Source organism: Anthonomus grandis, chromosome 4 (assembly GCF_022605725.1).
Source record: "Anthonomus grandis grandis chromosome 4, icAntGran1.3, whole genome shotgun sequence".
Lineage (NCBI taxonomy): Eukaryota > Metazoa > Arthropoda > Insecta > Coleoptera > Curculionidae > Anthonomus > Anthonomus grandis.
This window is the reverse complement of record NC_065549.1, coordinates 25447388-25459211: the sequence shown is the minus strand read 5'-3', so window position 1 is coordinate 25459211 and position 11824 is coordinate 25447388. Positions and strand designations below refer to the sequence as shown.

Sequence of the window (11824 nt, the reverse complement as noted above, 5' to 3'; positions counted from 1 at the left end):
AATGCATGTACTTCACGACCCTAGATCTCGCCCAAGGATTCCATCAAATAGAAATGGATCCCGATTCTATTGAAAAAACGGCCTTTACTGTCAACAATGGCCACTATGAATACCTCAGAATGCTCTTCGGCCTCAAAAATGCACCCGCTACGTTCCAACGTATGATGGATGAAGTTTTCCGTGATTACTTATACAAATTTTGTTTTGTCTACATGGATGACATAGTTATTTTTCTAAATCCCTATCTGAACACATATATCATATACGTCAGATATTTAAAAAAGTAAGGGAAGTTAATCTCAAAATACAGCCTGATAATTCAGAATTCCTGAGTAAAGAGGTAGCTTTCCTAGGACACATCATTACCTCCGAGGGAATGAAACCCAATCCTTTAAAAATTGAAGTAATCCAACGTTACCCGATACCAAGAAATCCGAAAGAAATTAAAGCCTTTTTAGGGCTTGTAGGCTACTATCGCCGATTTATCAAAAATTTCGCCAAAATTACCTTTCCTCTAACGAGATGTCTACGGAAAAATACTCAAATTGATATAGAAAATTTAGAGTATAAAAATGCCTTTTCAAAATGCAAAGAACTCATATCCAATTCCCCTATCTTGCAATACCCTGATTTCACAAAACCCTTTAAACTCACCACCGACGCCTCCAACATAGCCATAGGCAGTGTGTTATCGCAAAATGACCACCCAATTGCTTTCTTTTCAAGAACCCTATATTCGGCAGAAAAAAACTACTCAACTATAGAGAAAGAACTTCTCGCAATAGTGGACTCGACTAAACATTTTCGTCCATACTTATATGGCCAAAAATTCCTAATTGAAACTGACCATAATCCCCTAGATTGGCTTTCAAAAATCAGAGAACCCAACTCCCGATTAATTCGTTGGAAAATAAAACTAGAGGAATACAATTTCGAAATTCACTATAAAAAAGGAAAAGAGAATCTAGTAGCAGATGCTCTGTCCCGCATTAATCTTAACACTCATGAAACAAATGATGCCGATTCACAGTCTAATGTCCCAAATGTTGACAATACAGTTGCCAACTTATCCGATTTTGACTTAGCCGATTTTGTCTTTAATGAAAGATACAAAGACGCTCCAGCCCAAAACATCTCAAACCCTGTTAACCCTGTCGCAAACGACGACGATTCTGACGTCACTGCACACTCCAATAATGATACAGAAGGAAAGAATATCCCAATATCAGAATTACCCCTCAATTATGCATCAAATCGTCTTGTCATCGACTACGGCGATGAATTTAAACACACCTACACTAAACCTTTTAATAAAAACCACCATTTTGTAAAAATTTCAAAAGAAAATCAGGAACAACACATTTTAAAAATTATCAAGGACATAATTAAACCAGATGTTACCTTTACTATATTTATTAAAAATGACGAATTAAAACTCGAGTTTCGAAGACAAGTATTTTCTAATTTAAATACAACCGTAAAACTAGTTTTTGCCAGTACTTACGTCCTTGACGTGACTGACCAGACTCAACAAAAGGAAATTTTAGCCAATTATCACAAAAGTAACCATAACGGTATAACAGAAACATATAACCATATTAAACAAAAATATTATTGGCCTAAACTACGAGATTCGATAACTAATTTTATTAATTCATGTGAAATATGCCTTCAAAATAAATATGAAAGACACCCTTACAAAATCGCTTACGAAGGACCTTTGCTCTCTGAAAAACCATTTAAGACACTTCACTTAGACATTTTCCAATTTTTAAATTGTCAGTTTCTAACAATAATAGATTCATTCTCAAAATATGCCCAAGCCTATTTTATAAAAACGCCCTTACTATTTTAAGCAAACTACGTCATTACTTTTCACATCATAACACCCCCTTAAAAATCGTCACAGACCAGGGTAAGGAATTTCAAAATAATTTATTCAAAGAATTCTGTCAACTTTTCTGTATAGAAGTTCATTACACTACTCCAGGAAATTGTTCCTCCAACAGTCCTGTAGAAAGATTGCATTCCACACTTTTAGAAAAACTAAGAATTCTGAAAATGCAAAATCCCGATGAAACCCCTCAAAATCTCATGACTTCCGCAGTATTAATCTACAATCAAAGTATTCACTCGACAACAGGTCATTCGCCCTTTTCCATATTATATGGCCCTTACGTAAACGAACCGACCATCGATAACGACCTAACCTTATTTGAGCAATATAATGACAGATGAAAAAAAGAGTTACTACCATTCCACGAACAAATTTATAAAACAGCTTACAACAAGCAAGCTACAAATACTCAAAAACAAAATAAAAATACAGAAAAACCTCCAGAAATACTCCCAGATGATACGGTATATAAGAAAACTACCCTTAGAAATAAAATGAACCCACAGTACGTACCCCTAAAGTATCTCAAATAGACAAAAATAAAATAACAGGTACCGCTAAGAAAAAACCAATATCTACTCATCTTAGAAAAATCAAAAGACTTAGAAAAAAATCTATACCTTTTCAGCCACCTGATCCCGACCCTGATCCTGGCCCTACTCAATCAAACGAGCCCTTGCCAAGCACTTCAGGTGCACAAACTCCACAATAATGGATATTATATAGAAGAAGTTGCTCCCTCTTTAGTAATAAGTCAAAATCATACTACATATATACCCTTTAATATAAGTAGCCTTAAGTATTCGTTATCCCAATTATTTACCAATTTATTAATTATGCAACCCTCTGTAAATAATCAAAATAGTATTTTAATTAAATCACAATTTTATTTGACTTATAAAGCATTAAATGATACATATGACACTTTCGCAAAGTTAAATGTATTAGACGAAAATAACTTAAATATTATGCAAAATCGAAAAAAACGAGGTTTAATAAACTACCTAGGAAGTGGTATCAAGTTCATTACAGGAAACTTAGATAACAATGACCTAAAGGTTATTACCCAGAATTTGCAAATATTGAAATTTAATCAGCTTGAGTCTATGCACAAAATCAACGACCTTAGTTCATTCGCAGGAAATATAATGCAAGCGTTTAAAAATAATATTCACACGATTAACGAGAACTCGAAAAACATACGTAATGAAATTTCTAAATCTTAAATCAATTTTTAGAAAAAATATTACGTATTTTATCTTTTGGACACCTAGAAACTTTAGATCTCGAAATTTTAATATTAAAACAAATCAATGAAATATGGCAATACTTAAAAGTTCACTATCCTAAAAATGCACTATGGCCAATTAAGCATTTATCGGAATTAACCTTAATCTGTAAAACCGGCCTTTTAATTTTAAATGAAATGGCAATTCTAGCAATTAAGATACCCATATTTGAACAAAATGTATGTAATTTAGAATTAGTTTATCCTGTGCCAAATAATGAATCAAAATTAATTATAAGTCCTAGTAAATACTATTGCAACGAACTATGGTATAGCCAATGCGAAGAAGTCAACTCACAATGGATCTGCTCTGGACCAATTGCCAATGGATGTATTTTACCCAAAAATTATCAGTATGCCACTGTTCTAAACAATTTTAAGGTACATACCTTAACTTATAGAAATGCTCCTCTATTTTGTACAAAAAGCCCTGAAACAATTTATGAAGATTGCTTCCAGTTTCAGAAGATTATACTCCAAGACTGCAACCTTATTCAAAGTCAATGTGACGTAATAATTAATCAACACAAATACTCATTAGCCATCAACAATATTTCAGTCATAATTCCAAAAATTATAAAAGTCCCAAACACCAATAATTCAATCAATCTAGAAATTAGACATCTTTAAAATCCTAAGAAAATCCAAGAAGATATCATCAAACCAATACATTTCCATGACCTAGCACAACATGTTCCAATGCACAATTATGTTCTTACGACAATATCAATCATCCTTTTATGCTGCTTAGCATTCATCATCTACCATTGGCAAAAACAAGGAAGAAAGAAGGCCATCCCTTTGAGAATCCTGCAGAGACTTGTCAACGAGGACGTTGGCAGAACTGAGGGTGGAGGAGACATATCCTCAAACCACAATTAATTGTTTATATTACATTATAAAATGCTTAGCTTAGGACTATTTTTATATTTAAGAAATCGCTTGTAATATATCGTTAGCATTAATATTGTGTCAAAGCCTCGGCTAATACCGTTGCTGTTCATATTTCTGTTCACCTAGTTTTAAGGCCCTTTTGTATCAATAAATGTTTTTTAAAAGTCCGTTCGTCGATATCTGAATTTAACTCGCTATTAGAAAACTTGTGTTTTCACAGATATTGAGTGATAATTAGAAAATTTGCCAAGTGGCTGCTTTTGGGTTTTTTTTTGACATATACCATATGAATGAAAATTTTGATTTCTATTCATTGTGACCGTGAGACGTGGATTGGAAAGCAAGCTTAAACGAAACAGTAAAACGTTACTTACACAATTTATTTTGTATAACTTAATTATTTGTCAAGAGTAAACTAACAACTAATAGCTAACCACTATTCTACCAGTAATGTATCAATTTAAAATTTCTCGAAAAGGCTTCGTTCGGGTTATCAGAATCCAGTTGGACCAACCAAAGCGTAAGACATTATTTTAAACCAATAAATAATGCACGTTCGGCATTCTTTTTCTAAATTGTATCATATTATCAGATACTGCCATAGTTCAATAGAGATTTTAAGTTAACGGGGAAAAATTCGAGTAGTAGTAAAAACTTAATTGGTTCTGATCTTATTTCTCCGAGTCAATTAGTGTACTATATATTATATTCAGGAAAATAAACTACTACGATGGAGAAGAACAAGGACGAAGATACTTAACCTCATATAACGTAGGTATTTTCCAAGTAAGAAAACCTTCCACAAAAATCAAGAAATTGTTTTTATTTTGCTTTACTTACACAATCTTAATCTAAAAATAAATTAAATCTTTTACGTCTTGACCCGCTGCATTTCTTGAAAAAATTTCTATTTATCAAGCCACGAATTCCAACTAGATGAAGGTTTTTGAGCAGAGTAGGCTTTCCTATGCGCATGCCAGTCATCAACTGGTAAATGTTCATAGTGGCCTTCATCTTCGTAATGGTGATCATGATGAACATCTTCGTGGATTACCACTGGCTCGTTTCCATTTTTGTGGAGAATCCATATTTTCACTGCAAATAATGCCAGTCCCCACATGGCTACCATTAACATTTTAAAGCCTACGAATGAGTTGAACATCATAAGTACAGTGATTAGTTTTATGGCAAACACGAGTGCATAAATGCCAGTTTTCACCGTCCTGATTATTTTTTTGATAAGGCCTTCATGCTTTTTTTTCTTATGTCCTCGGGCTGCAAATAAAGAAAAAATTATTATCGCAGATATAACCAGACAAATTTTTGTTGATTTGTTTCGTCATGTCTGTGATACTATGGATAATTAAGGATCGTGTATCCGAAGATACATATGAAAATAATCGATGTTTATTTTGCCTATTAATTGTATGATTTTTATAATGATTTTTATTTACAGGAGAAAGATGGCACCTCGAAAAGGGTCAATTTTTGGGAAAATTGTTTCTATGAAATTAGGTTTTTTTCTGATACGCAATATACTAAAATAGCAATAAACATAATATCTCATTATCAAAATTATTCTTAATGATTTTAGATTAAAAGTAAATTTAATAGATTTAATAAGATATCTTAGAAATAGTTCTTTTAGTGAAATTATATTTAACATATTTGACCACCTAAATCAACTTAAGTACTACGGATGCTTTTATTAGAAAAAGCGGATATGTATCTAAATGAATTGATCCAAAGGATAACAGGTTTAATGAAATTTTAATTAGTATGTTGCACCAACCATAAAAGTGTCACAATAAAATTTATTGTAACACTCGGAAATGTCCCATAATGTATAAAAATATATCGATACTTTTTCGTAAAACTAAAGATGCTGCTAACAAAATTTTCATAGCCCTTCTATTTTTTAAGATACAGGGTATTTTTGAAATTTTTGCATTTTGGGACCTTCTATCATATCTCCATTATTTTTAAAGTTTTTGTGAATGTAAAAACTCATTATTATAGATTTTTTTCCGTAGAATCTAGTGGTGTAGATACATATTTTTTTTAATCAATATTTTTTGAGTTATAACCCAAACTTATGTTTTTTTAAAGGGAACACCCTATATATTTCATAACAATGGCCTTTTTTTACCTTTTCAAAAATATATAACAGCATGGACTTTTTTCAAAAATACGCAAATAACTAACAATTTTCTAAATTAAATTCATAATTTAATAGTAGGCCATGAATAACAATAATAGACAAATAAAAAGTTATAAATTAATAACGACGAATGGGGAATTGCATCATTCTTATTTTTTTTGTAATAAAAGAACATAAAACCCAAATATATAAATTTAATAAACACTATAAGAAAACAACCATATAACAAAACAACAGTTTTACAAGAAATGTTCAAAATGACCACCATATTCTCTGATACAAAATTGGCACATCTTTGTAACCCTTTGAAATGCTAAATGAATTGCGTCTTGAAGTTCTATTAGATTATTGCATTGTCTTCTATACACTTGATCTTGTATATACCCCCATAAAAAAAAATTTAAATTGAGAGATCGGGAGACCGTGGAGGCCATCTAATAGGTCAGTTGATACGTATTCATCTTTGAGCAAAGTTATTTTCAAGAAATGCCCTTACTCGCCCAGAGTTATGACTTCGGGCATCATCTTATTGTAGGTAGACAGTGTTATATTGGGCTATAGGGATATTTTTCAGAAGTTCTGGAATAGCTTTCTCAAGTAGGTCTAGGTACCTACGTGCTGTAAGACCCCCTTCAAAAATTCGATATACTATTTGTTTTCCCAAAATAAAACAGGATACTCCAACATGAAAGCGTCCTTGTTGTGCCCTTTCAAATATTAAATGTCTATTTTCTGCATGCCAGTTTCGAGTATTATGTCGAATAAAAATGCCCGCACTTGAAAAAAGCATTCATCAGACCAGATAACATATTTTTTGTTGTTTCTTGTTTAAATAGCCATGGCCTCCCATTAGATTATGAATTTGATCATTTAAATTTAGAACATTGTTATTTATTTGCGTATTTTTGAAAATCAGTCTATACTGTTATATATTTTTAAAAAGGCAAAAAAAGGCCAATATTATAAATTATAAATATACAGGGTATTGCGTTTAAAAGAACATAATTTTGGGTTATAACTTAAAAACTACTATTAAAAAAATATATATCTACACCACTGGATTCTACGGAAGAAAATCTATAAGAATGAGTTTTTACTTTTACAAAAACTTTAAAGATAACGGAGATACGATGGGGGTCCCAAAATGCAAAATTTTCAAAAATGCCCTGTATCTTAAAAACTAAAAGGGCTTCGAAAACTTTGTTGACGGCATCTTTAGTTTCACGCAAAAGTAGCATGAAAAGTGTCGAAAATTGCGAAAACCGCAACTCTCTATCTCTAAAAATAACGGAGATATCCCGTAAAAGTACCCAAAACCTCAAATTCGAGGGTAACCATTGGAATCTCGGCAACCGTAAGAGCTACAGGGTCGGTTAAATGAAGGCAAAGTTGTGCAATTTAGAGCTTAATAAAATGACGTTTAAAAAATTTTAAAACTCCGGATACTTCCGTTATCAAAAAAAAAATCGAAAATTGTCAAAATCGTTTTTACCTTCTACCGACTTTATTTAGATCATCGGAAAACTAAAAAAGTTTTTCATTGCCACTTTTTAAGTCCTACAACATGACGCAAAAAAAAATTAATCCGACGTGTCGTTTTTTTTCCGATGATCATCAACTTTATTTTTTCTTATGGGCGCCATAATGCATTTTCTCATTTTTAAAAAGTATTTTTAATTGCCTTTAAAATGAGGTATCGCACTTGCATGTCCGATTACTCCTTCTAGTACTTCGTATAAGAACTCCATGAGTGCAAGAGAGAAAGATATATCAATGGGATTTCCAAATACATTGATTTTATATGAACTGAAGCTATAAAATACCCTGTATTTGATATAGTTTTTTTTAAACCAATTCAATGAAAATGTATCAATTGAATACAGGGTACTTCATAACTTTGGTTCATATATAAAACAGAGTTGATGATAATTTCCCAGATAAACTTGTTAACCAATCCCGTTGATATAATCCCATTAAGTTCTTATGGGAAGTACTAGAAGGACTAATCGGAAATGCAAGTGCGATATTTCATTTTAAAGGCAATTAAAAATACTTTTTAAAAATGAGAAAATCGAATATGGTGCTTATAAGAAAAAATAAAGTTGATGATGATCGAAAAAAAAACGAAACGTCGGACTATTTTTTTTGTGTGATGTTGTAGAATGCTCTAAAAAGTGGTAATAAAAAACTGTTTTTAGTTTTCCGATATCTCTTTAAATAAAGTCGGTAGAAGTTAAAAACGATTTTGACAAATTTCGTTTTTTTTTTGGATATCTCCGGAAGTATCCGGAATTTTAAAATTTTTTAAACGTCATTTTATTAAGCTCCAAATAGCGCAACTTTTCTATTATTTAACCGACCCCGTAACTCTACGGTTTCCGAGATCCCAATGGTCACCCTCGAATTTGGGACACCCTGTACAAGCATGATAGAAAAATAAAAAAACCTAAACTTCGTCTGTCGCTTTGCTTTATTTATTTATCTATCAAGTGGCTACTGCCTAATATAAAGAAAATTAACAAAATAATGCAAACATTTATAGTTTAGACCTAACCTAGGTATCACAGAACCAAGTTATAAATGATTATTTATAATGATTAAATATTAGAAAGTATAACTAAAATAAAGGTAACGACAAGAAAAAATATATAAATAACAATTAATGAAAGTTTAACCAGGAGCTTTCATTTAATCACAAAAAAACAAACATAATTAAGATACGTAAAGTTCCGATCATAGTTAGTCCGATGTGAGTTGACTTGGAAGGAATGATTTGATTTAATTTAATTTGCCGAGAGAGAACATGAAGTCATATTACTTGTGAGTTCAGGGGCATGAGAATGAGGGCGCAGTAAGTTATAGAACGAAGTAAGACTCTGTGCATGCCACGGATTTGGAGAGTTGTTGGAAGTCAAGCCTCAACACTTATTATTATTAAGCTCCATTTCCTTTTGATCATACCATTATTAGTTCTAAGTCTGATTGAAGTTTGTTGTAGTCATGTTGATTTTGAATTTTAAATATAGAATATTGTATTTCACATTATCAGCAAATAGTACGAAAAAAGTAAACATAAAACAAGAAGCAATCATTTACGTAAACATTGAAGACTAAAGGGTCTAAGTGTTAACCTTGTAGAACATCTGATGACATCTTGGTTTCAGTGGACAGAAAGCTCTAAATACGTACAATTTGAATCCTTTCTGTAAGATATGATTTCAACCACTCTAAAAGCTGACCCTAAAAGCTCATACCATTTTTTTTTTGTTAGAATTTTATGGTTTAATCTTTTAAAAGCATTAGTGAAATCAGTGTATATAGTAATCCTTCTTTCAATGATTTTTAGAGAAAACCAGTAATGGTTAGTAAATTTAGCTTAGCGGAACGATTGGGTAAAAATACGAACTATTAATTGATGAAATAGTCCTTTAAATTTGCGGAGAGATAGTCACATACTAGAATTTCAAAGACCTTAGGTATGCAGCTCAATATACTTACAGGTCTGTAAATGTTCACTTGATATTTTTTATGTGTTTTTTTCTATAATTTTTTCTTTAAGGTCCTGGGAAAACCAAATAGAAAACTCTTGAGCTCAAAATGACTTTAAGGGAACAAAACTATGAACTGATACATAAACAATATCCTAAAATATATTGATCATATCACTTAGAGATCTGTTCTAAGATAATATGTCCCATTCAAACTGGGATAAAAAAATGGTCATAGCTCATGTACATTGATTTAAAATCAATGGACTGGATCTTTGAATGGATTCAATTTCACTTTTTGAACCGCCAATCAAAGGACTTGTTACTAATGCCAATTCATCTTTGATCCATATACTGCTAGGAAGAATAAAAAGGAAGGACAACCCAAGGATACAAAGCTTATGGACACAAGGATTATAGTTGCAGTTAAAATTTTATTACTGGTTATTTTTAAGACCCTGCCCCCCTATGACGGATACTAGTGTGAGAGGATCTATCTTTTTAGTATATATTATAGTCGAACATCTGTAATTTCGAACTATGTATATCACTTATCAAGTATGTTTCGTTATCTCTTTCAGAAGACTATAAGATGTCATATTGGCAATAAGATACATTTTCAAAAAGAAGTTTTGTACGAGAGCCTCTTAACATTTAAAAAAAATACTAGTAGAGATAAATAATAGTTGATGACTTACAGAAGTAATTTCTTTAAAGCTTAGGAATCCCATTCGCATACTTAAGGATAATATCAAATTCTCCATTTCACTGTCTCTCTTTAAGCTCGTTTTTAGAGCATTTACCTCTGTACGCTGTTCAGTTGTTTACGCTTCGATCTCTCTGTTTTTTTTCTAGTTAATGACTTAAAAATAGTTTCACTGGAATCTAGGATAAGCCGGAAGGACTGGTGGCCATTTTATTTGTTTTTCCTAGTCTCGATGTGCTGATTATATTTATAGATGAACCAGTAAGACCAGTTAAGAAGGTTTTTGCTTTAGTTAGATCATGGTAGTAATTTTATCATGGACAACTAATCTAGAACAAAATCAATTGAATTAAAGCAGGAATTGCTACTTAAGCAACAAACTATCCATAAAACTAATAAAAACAGTAGGCAAGCAATTATTATTTGTAACAGAAACTATTATTGCTTTTAAATTTAAATATTAAATAAAATAAGCACCACTTATCAGAAAACATAAAAAGAATAAATAGTCGACATACATCAAATATGTCATTAAAGATCTACTGCGCAAGTCCAGAACTCAAAATTCTAATGAGAGTCCAAGGATCGATTGAACTAGTTACAGATCAAAACAAGTAACAAAACATCCGCGAACGGCAGGATTTCGAACTAGAAGTTCGGGACTGGTCGTCGTGAACGCTATTTTTAACAATGCGCATGCGAAGTAACTATGATTTTGTCGGGGACTGTCACCGCGAGCAAAGCTAATATGAGAAGCGCGGGTAAAAAGTAGCTTGAAGTCCAGGTATTTTTGTCAAAACTGGTGCACCGAATCTGAATTAAAAACATTTTCCCTTGAAGATTTTTATTTAAGTACTCTTTTTTTGTAGGTCTCATTTGGGTGGCGGGGTAGTTGCTTTATTTGCAAGATCAGATTTTAAGGTAAAACCCGTCTATTATGATCTCGATTGACTTGAACAAACTTTTGAATATTGTGCATGTGAGTTTAAACTCAAAAATATAAATTGCATTTTTTCTGTCTCTATACCGCTCTCCAGATTACAGCAAAGAACAGATATAAAAAAATTCCAACAAATTTAAAGATTCAAAAAAATTTAGAAACTCTCGGAATCTATTAAAAAGGCAGCATTTACACTAACTACCACGAGATACTGTCATGTACTGTCCTACCCCACCACTTTTTCTTATTTTTTGTAACGATCTATCTAGTCACCTAAGTAGTCAAGACTCTCATATATATGTGTATATTTGTGGATGACACCTCAATCATATCAGTGTCTCTAGCTGCAACGAAGTTTCTATAAATTTTGGAAACTGGTGCAAAGAAAACGGATTATTATAAAACGATGAAAAGTCTACTGTTTTTCATTTTAAAAATAATCACTCAATT

At 31.9% G+C, this 11824-nt stretch overlaps 1 protein-coding gene across 2 annotated transcripts in view; it reads right to left on the bottom strand.

Annotated features, from left to right (window-relative positions):
* Positions 1-4883: 4883 nt before the first annotated feature.
* The window catches only part of LOC126735629 (uncharacterized), a 54434-nt gene continuing 47493 nt past the window's right edge, over positions 4884-11824 (bottom strand). For both annotated transcript variants that reach the window (XR_007660480.1, XM_050439688.1), the window contains one exon: positions 4884-5354. Coding sequence is in view for 1 of the 2 variants with exons in the window: in XM_050439688.1 (XP_050295645.1) it covers positions 4987-5354 (368 nt within the window). In the remaining variant the exon portion in view is untranslated. The remainder of the gene's footprint in view (positions 5355-11824) is intronic.